The following is an 18,673-nucleotide window of genomic DNA, read 5'->3' as shown; positions in this document are numbered from 1 at the left end:
TATCTTCTAATTATTATCATACTTTGTATGAGCTATTTTAGAAACTAATGAATACACTACCTTATTTTGTATTAATGTCAAATTTTAAATAAAGCCTGATGCAATTTTTATATGCTTCGAGACTTTGAATATGCCAGTTTTTTCTATTAGGGTATGCTTAACTTTTTAAGATATATACATGTATGGAGTAGAAGTTTTAAACAAGAACTGACAACAAAAATATTAATTATGTTGAATTATTTGATATTAATATGAACTGATGTGTATAAACTAGATGTCACAAAGAATGTAATTGTATTATATATCATGAGTGAAACACACAAAACTCAGGCTATTCAAAAACACGTCAGCATACATATGTACATTTTTAACTACACACGTAACAACAAGTGAAACAGGTATATTACATATAAATATTTTGTGCATGTATAATTTTGTTTTGTCTTCAGTGTAATACAATCAGCACAAAATAACAACCATATTGAATCACACAATATACATTCAAACTTATAATTTATTTAATCATTTCGTAACCTATAACATATTCCATGCAATCAAACAAATCGTTCTCCATTCCCATAGTACTAGTATCATAACAATTCACATGTTTTTCAAATATTAATAGTCATTTTGTTTGATCATATTTCGTAAAAATATGCATATTTAATAACTCTGTATATTTAAATACCAGCTTATAACTACGTTTATACATTTTCTAACAAAAAATCACTGCATATTTGTTCAAAAAACCTTTCCATATGGTAGTTACTTGTGATACATCCATTTGACAAGTAGTATTCATGTACATATATTTTAACGTAATTTGACATTGTTATTTGATTAAATATACATAGTTAAAAATTTTTATTGTAATTGGCAGGCTTAAGTGTTTCACTATTTTAATATTTTTAACTTTGATATCCATGAATTACATTTTGACATGCATCATCATCACAATTTTATTGCAATATTTTGTTTTCATAACATATCTATAATCAATGTCTAAAGATGCCATAATGCATGGCGAAAACGTTAATAGTTTTAATAAATAAAATATAGTTTATAACTATATAATTTGCAATAAAATAAGTCATATTATTGAATAATATTTTTCTTTTTGATTTAGTACTCGACTTATTGGAACTTTGCCAAAATGAACTAAAAATGTGTTTTTAAGATAAAGGTACTGGCTGCAAGATGACTGCACTGGCTTGTGTTTTAAAGATAAATGTACTGGCTGCAAGATGACTGCACTGGCTTGTGTTTTAAAGATTAAGGTACTAGCTGCAAGATGACTGCACTGGCTTGTGTTTTAAAGATTAAGGTACTAGCCACAAGATGACTGCACTGGCTTGTGTTTTAAAGATTAAGGTACTAGCTGCAAGATGACTGCACTGGCTTGTGTTTTAAAGATTAAGGTACTAGCTGCAAGATGACTGCACTGGCTTGTGTTTTAAAGATTAAGGTACTAGCTGCAAGATGACTGCACTGGCTTGTGTTTTAAAGATTAAGGTACTAGCTGCAAGATGACTGCACTGGCTTGTGTTTTAAAGATTAAGGTACTAGCTGCAAGATGACTACACTGGCTTGTGTTTTAAAGATTAAGGTACTAGCTGCAAGATGACTGCACTGGCTTGTGTTTTAAAGATTAAGGTACTAGCTGCAAGATGACTGTACTGGCATGTGTTTTAAAGATTAAGGTACTAGCTGCAAGATGACTGTACTGGCATGTGTTTTAAAGATTAAGGTACTAGCTGCAAGATGACTGCACTGGCTTGTGTTTTAAAGATTAAGGTACTACCTGCAAGATGACTGTACTGGCATGTGTTTTAAAGATTAAGGTACTAGCTGCAAGATGACTGCTCTGGCTTGTGTTTTAAAGATTAAGGTACTAGCTGCAAGATGACTGCACTGGCTTGTGTTTTAAAGATTAAGGTACTAGCTGCAAGATGACTGTACTGGCATGTGTTTTAAAGATTAAGGTACTAGCTGCAAGATGACTGCACTGGCTTGTGTTTTAAAGATTAAGGTACTAGCTACAAGATGACTGCACTGGCTTGTGTTTTAAAGATTAAGGTACTAACTGCAAGATGACTACACTGGCTTGTGTTTTAAAGATTAAGGTACTAGCTACAAGATGACTGTACTGGCTTATGTTTTAAAGATTAAGGTACTAGCTGCAAGATGACTGCACTGGCTTGTGTTTTAAAGATTAAGGTACTAGCTGCAAGATGACCGCACTGGCTTGTGTTTTAAAGATTAAGGTACTAGCTGCAAGATGACTGCACTGGCTTGTGTTTTAAAGATTAAGGTACTAGCTACAAGATGACTGCACTGGCTTGTGTTTTAAAGATTAAGGTACTAGCTGCAAGATGACTGCACTGGCTTGTGTTTTAAAGATTAAGGTACTAGCTACAAGATGACTGCACTGGCATGTGTTTTAAAGATTAAGGTACTAGCTGCAAGATGACTGCACTGGCTTGTGTTTTAAAGATTAAGGTACTAGCTACAAGATGACTGCACTGGCTTGTGTTTTAAAGATTAAGGTACTAGCTGCAAGATGACTGCACTGGCATGTGTTTTAAAGATTAAGGTACTAGCTACAAGATGACTGCACTGGCTTGTGTTTTAAAGATTAAGGTACTAGCTGCAAGATGACTGCACTGGCTTGTGTTTTAAAGATTAAGGTACTAGCTACAAGATGACTGCACTGGCATGTGTTTTAAAGATTAAGGTACTAGCTGCAAGATGACTGCACTGGCTTGTGTTTTAAAGATTAAGGTACTAGCTGCAAGATGACTGCACTGGCATGTGTTTTAAAGATTAAGGTACTAGCTACAAGATGACTGCACTGGCTTGTGTTTTAAAGATTAAGGTACTAGCTGCAAGATGACTGCACTGGCTTGTGTTTTAAAGATTAAGGTACTAGCTGCAAGATGACTGCACTGGCTTGTGTTTTAAAGATTAAGGTACTAGCTACAAGATGACTGCACTGGCATGTGTTTTAAAGATTAAGGTACTAGCTGCAAGATGACTGCACTGGCTTGTGTTTTAAAGATTAAGGTACTAGCTACAAGATGACTGCACTGGCATGTGTTTTAAAGATTTAGGTACTAGCTGCAAGATGACTGCACTGGCTTGTGTTTTAAAGATTAAGGTACTAGCTGCAAGATGACTGCACTGGCATGTGTTTTAAAGATTAAGGTACTAGCTACAAGATGACTGCACTGGTTTGTGTTTTAAAGATTAAGGTACTAGCTAAAAGATAACTGCACTGGTATGTGTTTTAAAGATTAAGGTACTAGCTGCAAGATGACTGCACTGGCTTGTGTTTTAAAGATTAAGGTACTAGCTACAAGATGACTGCACTGGCTTGTGTTTTAAAGATTAAGGTACTAGCTGCAAGATGACTGTACTGGCATGTGTTTTAAAGATTAAGGTACTAGCTGCAAGATGACTGCACTGGCATGTGTTTTAAAGATTAAGGTACTAGCTGCAAGATGACTGCACTGGCATGTGTTTTAAAGATTAAGGTACTAGCTGCAAGATGACTGCACTTGCTTGTGTTTTAAAGATTAAGGTACTAGCTACAAGATGACTGCACTGGCTTGTGTTTTAATGATTAAGGTACTAGCTGCAAGATGACTGCACTGGCATGTGTTTTAAAGATTAAGGTACTAGCTGCAAGATGACTGCACTGGCTTGTGTTTTAAAGATTAAGGTACTAGCTGCAAGATGACTGCACTGGCATGTGTTTTAAAGATTAAGGTACTAGCTGCAAGATGACTGCACTGGCTTGTGTTTTAAAGATCAAGGTACTAACTGCAAGATGTAGGTTGTACTGCCATGTGTTTTAAAGATTAAGTACTTCGTAGTTTAGAATTTAATAAAATAAACTAATATACTTTAAGAATACAATATATATGAAAAAATATAGACTATGTACCGGTACATGTGATATCAATTTAAAAACCATTCCAAATTAATGTATTACATAATTGTGACTGCATAAAACCTACCATCAGGTGAGTAGGGAATGTTTGGATTTAATGGTTGACTACTGGATGGTGTGTAAGCTGTATCACTTGCATCCCGCATGCTGAGTCCATTGAGACCAAGATAATGATCTGGAACCAAAGAAAATAGTTCAGATGTGAAGGCAACATACCAATGTTTTACTCTAACGTATATTTTTAATATTTGGATTCCATTTCATACGACGAAAAGACAAACTGAAGTTGTCATAAAGCCATAATGTTATGTAATTTACTATTTCTTCAACAGAATCCAAACACTGTTTTTAAAAAGTCATCAAATACTAACACTTTGAAAAGAAATGTTAAAATGCAAATTTCTTACATCTTAATTTACTTCTACACTCGTTTCTATTGTTTTTTTAATCTTTATATACACAAACATTTTCTTAGGTTTTAAAATTATTGTGCACTTTTGTAATTGGTAGTAAGTACTTAAGAGCAAGAGTTGGAGAAAAGACTTTTTAAAATGTACCTGGCATTAATTGGTAATCAGAATGAGCCAATATTTGCAAATGTACCATGGTGGCTCTGCGCTAGCCCTAGCCAGGAGACCTGGATTCAAATCCGAGTAGATCCATCCTGAATTTATAACTTGGTATTGGGCAAGACATAGCTACTCTGATTACCCTGTGACATCCCAACAATAAATTCTCCAACATCATCACCATCATCGTCGCCGTCATTATCATCATTCATTCATCCATCATGAGCATAATATAGACCCACCACTGGTGGTGCACTTTGCATAGTCTCTGATGAACTATGCGGCATACACTTTTTGGCACTAGGACGGCAAATAATAAAAAATTAAGGACCCTGCCACTGAACAAGAAAAAAAAAAAAAAGCAATATTTCCATATTTTTCTTGTTGGCTGTTGTAATTTTGGAGTCTCTTTAGCTTTAAAGTTATTAAGAAAAGAATTTTCGTTTATTCGCTGATTACAAGTGAACAATATTTCAGCTTTGCTTATCATAAAATGATCCATTCTTGCTAAAGACAGTATAATGTTCTTCACTTTATTCGAGAATGAATGTAAACTTTTGACAGCTGTTTTCACCTTCTGTGTGTATCTTGTGAAAATCGTTTAACTCACAGACAAAACGAGTTCACGAATTTGTTGAAGGGTGATAATTCTTACTTCTCAAAATGTATATATGATAACACATTATTTAAATTATTAATATCAACTTACTGTGGTCTGCAGACGGTGGTTCCTGCTTGATGTTCTTATCATCTTTGTTGTCTTTGTCCTTATCATTCGAAGACTTTTGATCTGCTTCTTGTTTTGCTTTCCGCTGTAATTTCTTCATTTTAGCACGCTGGTTCTGAAACCACACTTGTACAACTCGGACACTCAACCCTGTTTCTTTTGCTAGGGCTTCTCTGACCTGTGAAATTATTTCAACCAGAGGAGGTGGAATGTAGATTAAAAATATAATTATTAAATATAACAGAAGGTGAGACAAAAGAGTTAGAAATATATGGTTTTAGATGCCATAGCTTTTATAGGAAAATATAATGCCAAACAAGATTAATTCTACATATAGTTGCTATGAGAAAGCATTAAATGGGAAAATTTGTTCTGATAAATATTCATGCAATATTCTGAAAGTGAGTCTACTTGCCAGAATGTTGCAGGGTCTTTTATGGGAATGTTAACCTGTTCTACTGAAGACTAGATATGAAAATAGTTTTAAATATTGCCAAATAAAATATCAGAATATTAATTTGGAATGAATTTAGTGTACTACTGATCTGCGTTGTATCCCACATTAGAGCTAATTCAGTCGAGGGTGTGCGGTAGACTATGTGGTGGTACGTATGGTACTGTGTGATGTATCAGTAGTCAAATGAACAATATAATTATAATCGATAGTAAATTAGTAATGTACCATAACAATATAAACAAACTAGAGAATATTCATTCATTCGTATGTTCCTGCCCAAGAGCAGATCTTTCGCTGTGAACCCAACATTCTCCAATCTTTTCTATTTTCCGCCTTCTTCTTAGTCTCTACATACGATCCATATATCTTAAAGTTCTCTATCATCTGCACCTTCTGCCCCGAATTTTTCTCCCATTCACCATTTCTTCCAGTACATCCTTTAGTAGGTGTTTTCCAGCCAATTTTCCTTTCTCTTACTGACTAATTTCACCATTATTCTTTCTTCAACTACTCTTTCTAGCACAGCTTCATTTCCTATTCTGTCTGTCCATTTCACACACTCCATTATTCTCCAGATCTACATTTCATATGCTTCTAGTCACTGCTCTTCACTTCATCGTAATGCTCATGTTTCTGCCTATACAGAGCTAGACTCCACACAAAGCACTTCACTATCTCTTCCTTAATTCTTTTTTCACAAGTCCGCAGAATATGCTTCTTTTTCTATTAAAATGTTTCTTTTCCATTACTATTCTCCTTTTGACTTGCAGGCAACAGCTTATATTACACCCCAAGTATTTGAAGCTCTCCACTTGTTCCATTGCTTCATTTCTAATTCGCACGTTTACCTTCTTTATTTTTCTTCCGATAACCATGGCCTTCCGTCTTGTTTGCATTTATCTTCACCCCATACTACTCACTCTAAACTGTCATTTAGATCCAGCAGCATATCCCTTAGTATCATCTCTTCTACTAACAATGCCATATCAGCAGCAAATCTTATGCACTTTATTCTTCCTCCTACTATCACCCCTCCTATGTTCTGAAAACAGTTGTTCACTAAATCCTCCAAGTAAGTGTTGAACAGGGAAGGTGATAAAGGGTATCCTTGTCGTATTCCTATCCCGATTCAACTTCCCTCTGACATTTCTTCCCCTATCCTGACTTTGACTCATTTCATACAAAGATTACTGAATAGCCTCATCTCTTCTCAGTTCACACCAATTTTCTTAAGGATCCCCATAGGTTTATTCCAATGCACTGTCTCGAAAGCCTTTTTCAAGTCCACAAATACTGCACACACTTCGTTTATTTTTCTCTAGGTATCTTTCACTGATTGTTAGCAGCAGTCCAATTGCATCTCTCGTACCTTCTCCCTTCCTGAAGCCAGCTCTCCTTCCAACTCTCTTTCCATCTTAGAATATAAACGTCGGTTCAGTATTCGCAGAAGAGCTGAATCCAATATCAGGCTGATAGTCCTGAACTCATTACATTACTTTTCTTCGGTATTGGCAGCAACACCGTCTCTGTGAAATCTGCAGGCCATTTGCTTTTCTCATATGTTTATTTTCATATTGATAGAATTTCCTTCTTGTTTTCACCCAAGCACTTCACTAATTCAATGGGGATTCCATATATACCTGCTGCTTTCCCATTCTTCATTTCCTTAAGCGTTACCTCAATTTTTTCTCTTAGAATAGAAGGTCTTTTTTCGTCTTCTGACATGGCTGCTTCATCTTCATAGCTAAGTCAACTGAACGATTCCCTGTCTCATATAGCTCTTCTACATATTCATCTGTCCAGTATTTCTTGTTTGTTATTAGGCAGGTGTTTGTGTTTACTTGTTAGCGGTCAAGCTGTTGGGGATGTGATGATTTACCATAGCCTCTCTGTGATCCTGAGAGCAGTAAATGTGCGGGCCAATTGCGACACATTGTGTAGTATTGTTGTATGTGGTTAGTTTCTCCAGTGTCATTCTGTTGTGTTAGGTGGATGCATGAGTAGAGCATGTCTGTTGCTCACTGTGAGAGTGTATTTGTTGTAAATTAATTGTCTGTACATGTATGAAGAGTGGTTGTGCTTTTGTCCGTCTGTATCTGGTATGGTTGTTGCTTTGTCTGGGGAGAGCATGGCAGTGGTCTGAAGGATATGTCTCACCTCACCCTTGCCTCGAACTTAAGCCTCTGGAAGGGTGCAGCTTGAACTAGAAAAGGGAAGGGTGCATGCAGAGGGATCGAATGAGTACTTTGTACAGTGGCAGTGGAGCAGCCTGGGCATTAAGGTAGCTTATTGCAGATACTGTTGGCTAGTTTTATCCATGAGAGCTTGGAATTGATTGGGATGATGCTGGAGAGGACATGGGTTGTACCAAAGGTTGTACAGGATGGATTTCTGTCTATTGTTCGGGAATGAAGGGAGGACGAAACACGCACGTTTGTATGTTGTGGGTGTTTATTTCTATGTGCCACAAAGTGTGTTATTTAAGTGTACTCTGACGGAGGCTAAGTGGGGGTGTGTTGTCCATTATGCAATATCATCTGAATATTGGGCGAGTCCAGTATGTTGGCTGGTGGGAGTGTGTATATTGGAGTCCACACCTGTGGAGTAACGGCTAGCGCGTCTAGCTGCGAAACCAGGTAGCCTGGGTTCGATTCCTGGTCGGGGAAAGTTACCTGGTTGAGGTTTTTTCCGGGGTTTTTCCTCAACCCAATATGAGCAAATGCTGGGTAACTTTAGGTGCTGGATCCCGGACTCATTTCACCCGCATTAACACCTTCATCTCATTCAGACGCTAAATGACCTAAGATGTTGAAAGCGTCGTAAAATAACCTACTAAAATAAAAAAAAAAAAAAAAGTATATTGGAAACTAATATTTTGTAAAGGATTGGAGAGAGGATGGAGCCTTGTGAGACCCCAACTTCGATTCAGAAGGATTGAGATAGGTCACTCCTTCCGAGTCTCACCTGTTCCATTCGGTTCAATATGGCGCTGGACAGCTCGTGGGAAAGGTGGAGAGTTAAAGTTTCATGGTGTCTATCCATACCGTGTCGAATGCACAACGAGATGACGTGATGTCTGCTCAATGGGAACGAGCACCTAAGTGGCCGGATCCCATTCGCGCATATGGACATGATGCATCCACTTTTGTCATTTATTTGGCAATAGCAGTTGTCAAGCTGATTGGTATATATAATTGATGGTTAGGATGCTTTGGAGTGTTTCCAGCATGGCGGGATGTATTCTAATCGTAAACAAACTGTGTATAGTCCTGGTAAGTAGTGGAGTGCAATGGGTGGCAGTTGTTTGCATGGACGTCACGGTGACCCATCCCCCCAATAATTTTCCGCAAAATAGTTCTGAGGGAAGCTAATTTACTCAGTAAAAAAGATGAAAAATATGTTTTGAATTGGAGGCCAATCTTTTTTTGTGGGATTTTACAAACCAAACTGCTTTAACCACTGATGAAGCCATAGCATCACTCATTGTGATGCTCTCATGAGACTACAACTACCATTGGCCAATCTTCGGAGGACAGGCTTATGATAGGGTTGGAAACATAAGTGGGGTCAATAAAGGTATTCAATTTATCATAATAATATTCACAAACAGCCTTTGGTTAGCTATGTGCATTGTGATGCTCATTGCTGTAACTTCGTCATGAAGGAGAACTGTAATTCACCTATAATAGTGAAATGTGCTATGAAATGAGTCAACACAAGAACACAAAAAACACATCACATTAACATACGAAAACAAAAACACACACAAAATTGCAACCTCATTCAAGAAATTAAATTACAACATCGCGTACAGAACAAATAACACTCTACAAAAACATTTCAACACAAAAACAACACAAACAAACAAATACAACCACACAGGCGTATACAAACTCAAATGTGACGCCTGCAACAACTTCTACATAGGACAGACAGGCAGATAATTTCAAACACGTTACAAGGAACACATCATAGCCATAACAAAATTACAAAGCAACTCCACATATGCAGAACAAATCACAAATGCTAACCACACCCCAGAGACATCAACACAGTCATGGAAATACTACACATCCAACCAAAAAGCCAGAAACTAAACACACTAGAACAATACGAAATATACAGACACACGAAAACACACCCCAACGAAATTCTCAACACACAATTCAATTTCAGAACACACACACTCTTTGACTCTACATTACACCACACGAACACACCCTCACAGGAAACAAAACAAGAGGCGCCAAGACCAACAACGACGAGTTCTGAGGATGACCCATAAAAAGGTCGAAACATGTAAATAAGGTACCGGTACATTAGAATTTAACATAAAGTCTTATCGTACATATTCCGACTTTGTTTTTAATAACAGACTGAATTAATAGTTATTCCTTCACTGAATTTAACAGCTCATTCTTCCGAAAATATGAGTCAAAATAAAAGCACAATGAAAGAACCGCAAAGGTCCCAAATAAACACATTAGATCTTGCATCGAGGAGGCTACAGGTTTTCTGATGTCAGACAAAAACAACAGATGATACTTCTCCATCGTGTAATTAGATAGTGCATTAGCAATGACATTCTTTATGTTAACTGAAACAGTTACTAAACTGCATAAGTCTACTTTACATTGTTCATATAAAACATAATTTCTTTATAGTTTCTCCGTGTAAAAAATTGAAAGTCTTTACTTTTTTATCCGGATAGTGTGTCTTGGCATGTGTAACATAAAAATGTGAATTGTTGTTTTTGTGAAGAAAGTGGACCCATGTTTTTTCGTAATAAGTGATTCAGGTAGTTATTCTGACAAATAATTTGCCTAGTCTTATACTTTAAAGGCATTATTAATACTTCACTAAATTAAGATCATTTTTTTACGATGAAAGAAATCTTGAAAAATAAAAACTTACTCAAGCGGAAATGACAGCTCTGAACAGAGCATATTTGAATGCCGATTTAATTAAAATTGTTCAAGATAATGAATTCATTAGTCACAAGTGTGCTTAAAAAAAAAAAGGACATTCCATTAATGTTCACCTCAAGGCTAAAGATTTCTAAGAAGAAATTATGTTTACCAAAACTTAGATAAGTCAAAAATTGACTTCATGAATTTGGTATAGGCCCCGGTATAAATCGCACTATTCTACAATTAATTATTAAAAATAAAATCCGATATTGTACCATTGAATGAAAAGGTTGTAACTATTATTGTTGAAGATAAAATGTCGTTGAAGGAAAACATAACTTATAATGCTAAAACATACTCTTTGAGGGATTCATTGAATTAGGTATAAATAGGTCTAATCAACAAACTTCAACTGACGTAAAAGTTTCAGAAGTACCATTTGCAAACCAAGCAATGGTTTTCATTGTTCGAGGAATGTGCTAAATTTTAAAGCAAACTACGTATAAGTTATTTTATATTAAAGATACAATAATTGCAAAGATTTTAAAATCACATCTGCTTGATGTAAAAGATAAAATACAAGATACAGGCTTTATCCCTAAAGCAGAAACTGTGCCAGTATCTTCACTGACAAATATTTCAACCTCTCAAATTTCTAGCGCAATAATTAACAACAGATCCCTATTAGAAACGACAACCAAATTTCTTGGCTTAAAAATCGATAATGTGTTAAATTGGAAAAATTATATTAAAGAAATTACCCCCAAACTAAATTCAGCTTGTTTTGCTATTAGATCTATGCAAAAGATAGTAAATATTAATACCTTAAAAACAATATACTTTGCATACTTCCACTCGGTAATGAGTTTTAGAATAATATTCTGGGGAAATTCCACAGATAGTAACAATATATTTCTATTACAAAAAAGAGTAATTAGAATAATAGTAGGTGCCAATTCTAGGGAATCTTGTAGGACTATTTTCAAAAAACTACAAATAATGCCCATGGCTTGTCAGTATATCTTTTCATTAATAGTCTTCCTCGTATGTAATCGTGAAAACTTTGTAACTAATTCAACAGTTCACAGCATAAATACACGACAAAAAAATGACTTTCATACTCCATCGGCAAGTCTATCGTGCTATCAAAAAGGAGTGCGTTATATGGCAGTAAAAATTTTTAATAGCCTCCCTATCAATATAAAAAATGAAACTCAAAACATACGATTATTTAGGGCCAAATTAAAGAAGTACCTAATTTCTCACGCCTTCTATTCTGTAGGTGAATCCATGACATTCAATAACGCTTCATGCAATTGATACTAAAACTTTGTGTTGTACTAGTAGACTGTATTGTAAATCCCTTCTGTATATATTTCATCTAGACTGTGACTATAAATTAAGACTTTATAATAGTATTCAGTTTTTTGACTTGTTCCATATTCAAGCTGTAAAGCAATGTATGAATACCATGGAATGTTAATAAATACAATACAATACAATACAATACAAATGGGTACTGTAAAGGGTAAACAGTGCAACATAATATGCCCTGTCGTGCAGCAGGAAGAGGAAGAGAGCATACCCCCGCCAGTGGCCACGAATGCACCATAGTGCAGTCTCTTATCCACGTGTAAAGGTAGAAACACATTATTGCCACGGCATGTGTTCTCCTGTGAGATCATATAAATTGGAAGACACATGCTGTGCTGCGTTGTGTGCACATTATCGCCACGCCATGTCACTTTATATGTATGGTCACATATACACTGATGTACCCACTATAATAATAATAATTAATGAAATAAAAAGGTTAGTTCAGTCAATGATTTAGTTATTATAGAGGATTCCACGTTGAGAAAAAAGCATTGGTCTTATGGGTCCTGCTTAGTACATTGTTGCCGCAAGATGTCTCCATTAGAAGAAAGAGTGAGGTGCAGTATCTCTGTCTCACTCTCTTCCCAACATGTACAGTTTATCGCACAAAATAGGCACGTCGAGTCCAGATGATTGAAAAAAAAATCTATTAATGCCATAATGATTTCTGGAAAAAAACATACATTATATTTTATATAAGTACATTACAATATTAAACTTCGGATATAGTTCGACCATTAACCAGCTTTTAGGTACCTGAACTAGGGTATTAAATAATAAAAAAAAATTGGCATTAAAATACAGTTTAGACACTAAAAATACAATTTTAGGCAGCTGGAAATACGATTTTTGGCACCTAAATATTTTTTATCCGCTCAAACTACAATAACTATAATGATGCAAATAATTGGTGAATATTAAATATCACTGGATAGAGTGATAAAGACAGTAAAAAGTTACTGTGATTAGAAACTTCATTTTATTATGTCTTAAATTATGAATAATCAACTTATTATTAATGAATTCATTAGCCTCATTGCTCTGTATGGTTGCTGATACATACGTCTCAATATTACAATGAAACTAATAAATTATTAACTTCTTATCAACATATTATTCATAATAATTATGAATTATTGGCTTTGCAGGACATCATGATCAATGATAATAATATAGGCCTAAATTTTCTGTTGTGAGACTTTACCTTTTTTTAGTTTTGCGCTTGTAAAATGGTTCTATTTTTCCACGCAACACTGTTCTTTTGTATACCTACTGCCCGCTCAAGTGCTCAAAGAAACCTATTACTTTCCGGGAAATTTTTCATTCCTACAAACAAATTATTACAATGTTTTTGAGCCAAAACTTTCTCTTTCATTGCTGTACTAAAAATACCTCGCCCATGTTGGATTGGTTAGTCTCCCTGCCTTTCAACGTAGGGACCCGGGTTCGATTCCATCTGAGCCAGGAAGAAATTTGTGGTGGACAAAGCGGGTGCGCGGAGTTTTTCTCGGGGTTCTCCTGTTTCAATACACCTCAACACCCTCATTCTAAGAGTCCCGAGTCAGTCCTCCAAAACAAATACAAACTGGCTGATAGTTGTACACATTATTTTTAATAAAGGCTATTCCTGCTACACGAAAAATTAAAAACACATATTAACAAAACAGAAATAGGTATTTTTCTACTCTAAAACTTTAAAATAACTCATAATGGGGATAAATAGGTATTTTACGCACCATAAAGCCCATACCAAATGTTAACATTTTGTGTAAAACTTGAAGTTATTTCAACAGTGTTAGTTTATTCCTGCAGAAAAAATTGGCATTTAGCCTAAAATGCGAGGTCTAATTATAGAATATTACATGCAGTATACATATATTTCTAAACATCGCAGACAATGTTGTACGTGTTTTAACAGTGTGAAATCTTGGCCTCTACTGTACCGCCCCCACTTGTCTGTTGAAGTCCATAGTGGAGATCTTTGGGAACAAAGCGGAAGGTTATTCTACCAATTTAGCTGTTATCCCGTTTTTCGTAAATTAAATATACGGTAATTTTAGAAGTGTAAAAATATTTTAGCACATAAAATCGCTCTAGTTCTCAATGAAATTGTGTTCAATTAATTAAAAGGAACTAATTAATTACCAATTCTCAAGAAAACATTTATGAATAGTTGATGGGAACAGCCTTCATATATTCAATGTTTTTTTCTTAAAGTGAAACACTCTATAATACTGGATAAATTGTCATAATTATAGTATTCCCGCCCATATTCAAATCTCTTTCTATTTTCTCTCATCCTTTGTTTCTCATATTGAAGTCTCCGTAATTAGAGAACTTAAACTTATACAAAAATTCATGTTGCTTTACTTTTTCAATAATGTATTACTCCATAATGAAACTGCACGTGCTCTCCATCGTCCACTGATGTCCTGTGCAACAGAAAATCTAAACGTGATGCAGTGACGTATACTGGTTAAAGGGTTTGGGCTACCGCTGACCCTATTATTACACAAAATATATCTAACAATTACTTTAATTTTAATTACTATGGTAAAACTAATAATATAAAATTATTATATTATGTTATATTACAAACTTTTTCTTTTGTAATTTCCTTGGGCTACCGCCGGTAGCCCGCAAAATACGCCCCTGATGTGATGGCACGAGTGCTACACTGGAGAGGACGTGGCGTCCGTGGCGTGGGAACAGTGTGCTTCTAAGCACAGGGGTGTATTCTGCGGACTACCGGGGCTACCGGCGGTAGCCCAAGGAAATTACAAAAGAAAAAGTTTATAATATAACATAATATAATAATTCTGTATTATTAGTTCTACCACAGTAATTAAAATTAAAGTAATTGTTAGATTTATATGTGCTCTCTGCTCTCGAAAAGAAACAAGTTGTCAAGGCGGCATCACTGGAGAAACCGCTTGCTACGTGAGGTAGCCTGTGACCGTACCGCCCATCCCCCCCCCGCTCTCTTCTGTTTCCAACGTGCAGTGTAAGGCCGGGTGAGTTGCCGCTCTCGTGATCGGTTTCTTCGCAGGCGCGAAGCAACAGTACGCTTGGCACGCTAGCTCATGAATGTAATTGTGTTCTTGCAGTGCAGTATTTTAAATTTGTGATTTGTTCGAGTGTCTAAGAGTTATATTAATTGTGAATTATTAAGTTTTTAATTTCCCAATTAAGTGATATTGTGAAAAATATGGCAGAACAAGTTTCTGGAGAGGTTTGTGTTGAAAATGATTGTGTAATAGAAGGTTTATTAAAAGTGCCTTTTAACCGTCATACATACAACGAGGAAGTTGAAATTGTAAAAATGGAAAAACCAACTCCTGAGTTAAATTTGTCCATGGACGTAAAAGAAAAACAGCGTGAGTACACACACCATTTCACTTCAACATCATATGGTAAGTGAAATTGGTTGTGTGGTAGTTCTAAACTGTCTAAACTATTTTGCTGGCCATGTTTGTTATTTAGCCGCGAAACTAATGTGTGGTCAAAAGAGGGTTTTTCTAATATCAACTCCCTTCGAACGGCAGTCCTAAAACACGACAAATCAAAAGCTCATATTTGTAGTAGCATGAACTTTGCAAACTTTGGGAACACAAGAATTGATTTACAGCTAGATAAGTAAAAAGCTCTACATATCAACCAACACAATGCTCCTGTGCAAAAAAAAATCGGGAGATTTTACTGCATCTTATTAACACAGTCTGCTTTCTAGGAAAACAAGAATTGGCTTTTCGGGATCATAATGAGAGTGTGGAATCAGACAATAGAGGAAATTATATTGAATATTTAAGTTCCTTAAGTGAATTTGACCATTTACTGGCCAATCATCTTGAGAGTTCAACAGTATTTCGTGGTACTTCTCCCGCAATTCATAATGACTTAATATTTGCTATAAGTTGGGTTATGATAAAGAACATAAAATCTGAAATAGAAGAAGCACCTTTTGCGGTCATTGTTGTTGATGAAACAAGTGACTGCTCTAATCAGAGTCAATTGTCCACTGTTTTAAGATACGTCGATAGTACTGCCAATGTTCAAGAACGGTTTATAGGATTCACAAATGTCAGTTCGGGCAAAACTGCTGCTGCTTGGTTTCAGCATGTGGAAGGTGTTATAGCAGAATACAATGTCGGCAATAAGTTAATTGCACAGACATACGATGGTGCTTCAGTTATGGCGGGAAATATTAATGGCTTAAAAACAAAAGTTCAAGGAAAGTATCCTCAAGCACTATTTGTCCATTGTTCCAGCCATGTTCTCAATTTAGTTTTGCAACAAACTACTTCATCCATTCCAGAATGCCGCATTTTTTTTCAAAACACTGTCGGGTTTAGCTGCATTTTTCTCATCATCTCCTAAAAGATCAGAAAAACTCAAGAATTTATGAAAAAAAAACTCCCAAAAGTAGCACCAACTAGATGCAATTTTACATCTCGGCTTGTAAATACAGTAAAGTAATACAGAGAACAACTGACTGCTTTCTTTGAAAATATCATTTGTAATGACTCTGAAGAAAACTGGCTTGATGATGTAATTGTGCAGGCTCAAGGATATTTGTATTTTTTCACACAGTTTCAGAATATATTTCTTCTTGAAGTCTATGCTAGAGTGTTCGCACATACAGATGTGCTCTACAATATTCTTCAGACAAAGTCTAGACATAGCATACTGCTTGCAAGAGGTATCAAAGTTAAAAAATACTATATTCGAGTTCAGATGTAGTGGGTTTCCGTCCATATGGAGTAATATGGAAAATGAAAATTCTTCAGCCAATACAATGGAACCACCATTAAAGCGAAGAAAAGGAGATGATGAATTGAAATACAGGCAGCTGTACTACAGCATACTAGATCGTATGCACATGGAAATTACTGACAGATTTTCTGATTATGGAAAGCTTCAGTTCACATATCTTCTAGATTCTCAAAAATTTTCTGCTTATAGAGAAAACTTCCCGAATGAGGCACTAAACAAATTATTTCAGTCCTATAACAGTCACTTTGATCAAGTACGTTTGAAAAATTAATTAAGTGTAATATATTCAGCAGAGGTCTTTGATTTTTCGAACAAACCTATCCATGAAATATCTGCCATATATGAAAACCAGCTGAACCAAGTTATTCCTGAAGTCCTTAAATTGGCAACATTAATTGTGACAATACCAGCTACGTCAGCATCAGTAGAAAGAACATTTTCTGCGTTGAAGAGAATAAAATCCTACTGTAGATCAACTCATACACAAGAACGTTTATCCGGCTTGGCACTGATGTCCATTGAAAAGTCATTTCTACAGAAACTTCGCAAGCGGCCCAACTGTAATTTCAATGACGAAGTCATCAAAGTATTCTCGTCCCAATCAAGACGTCTGAAATTCATATATAAATGGGTAAGGAATTTTATTATAGGGACTTTAAAATATATTTTGTGTAATAATAGGGTCAGTGGTAGCCCAGGCCCTTAAACCAGTATACGCCACTGGTCCGGTGCAACAGAAAATCTAAACGTGATGGCACGAGTGCTACACTGGAGAGGACGTGGCGTCCGTGGCGTGGGAACAGTGTGATTCTAAGCAACATAAATAAATGGAGAAAACGGATACCACACATTGAATGCAGAACGTGACAGCACAGGAAATCACATTCCGTGCTGTGTCAATAATGTGTTTCTACCTTAAGAGACGCTAGCCCGAGGGTGCGCTGTGCTGATGAGCGCTGCCGTATTTTTTTTTTTTTTTTTTTAAGGTGGGACATGACAGTAGTGCTGCATTCTTATTGTACACACAATGTTAACATTGATACGTTTCGACTTTCATTTTCTGTCGATTTTTGTATTTTTTTTTTTACCTTCGCGTAAATTGTCAATGAATATTTTAACGTCAACCATCAAACGTCAATGGCACCAGCTGATAGCGTGGTAGTTGATATTGGCAACATAGCACCACAATCTAGTATATACAGTCGCGAAGCTCAATACGTAGTAAATATGCAAACATTAGATAGTTGCTCACCACTAGGATCGCTAATATCGCCTCATTACAGGCAATGCAAAATAGAACCGTCACAGTCTATTGTTTCTAGCACCCTCAAAACTCAAGCTTCGTGACTGTATGTAGTAGACTGTGATAGCACTGTAGCCGTTTAACTGTAATGGTCCCATGTTAAAAAAAAATAGTATAACGACAGTCTACTATATACAGTCACGAAGATTATTGAGTTGTGAGGGTGCTAGGGACAATAGACTGTGCCGGTACTATTTCGCATTGTCTGTAATAAGGCAACATTAGCTATCCTAGTGGTTAGCAACTATCCATGGATGCATATTTACTATGTATTGGGCTTCGTGACTGTATATATTACGATATGACCACAGTCTACTATATACAGTCGAGAAGCTTGAGTTTTGAGGGTGCTAGAAACAATAGACTGTGACGGTACTATCACAGTCCAGTATATACAGTCGCGAAGCTCAATACGTAGTAAATATGCAAACATTAGATAGTTGCTCATCACTAGGATCGCTAATATCGCCTCATTACAGGCAATGCAAAGTAGAACCGTCACAGTCTATTGTTTCTAGCACCCTCAAAACTCAAACTTCGTGACTGTATATAGTAGACTGTGGTACTATTTTGCATTGCCTGTAATGAGGCGATATTAGCGATCC

At 36.0% G+C, this 18,673-nt stretch overlaps 1 protein-coding gene across 2 annotated transcripts in view; it reads right to left on the bottom strand.

Annotated features, from left to right (window-relative positions):
* Positions 1–18,673, bottom strand: part of LOC138692994 (LIM homeobox transcription factor 1-beta-like) — a 154,899-nt gene that overhangs the window by 22,472 nt on the left and 113,754 nt on the right. For both annotated transcript variants that reach the window (XM_069816478.1, XM_069816477.1), the window contains 2 exons: positions 5,231–5,426; positions 4,020–4,127 (listed from right to left, as the gene is read on the bottom strand). In XM_069816478.1, the coding sequence (XP_069672579.1) occupies positions 4,020–4,127; positions 5,231–5,426 (304 nt within the window). The remainder of the gene's footprint in view (positions 1–4,019; positions 4,128–5,230; positions 5,427–18,673) is intronic.

This window comes from Periplaneta americana, chromosome 17, assembly GCF_040183065.1.
Source record: "Periplaneta americana isolate PAMFEO1 chromosome 17, P.americana_PAMFEO1_priV1, whole genome shotgun sequence".
Classification (NCBI taxonomy): Eukaryota; Metazoa; Arthropoda; class Insecta; order Blattodea; family Blattidae; genus Periplaneta; species Periplaneta americana.
Note: the sequence above shows the minus strand (reverse complement) of the source record. Positions and strands in the feature narration are given on the sequence as shown.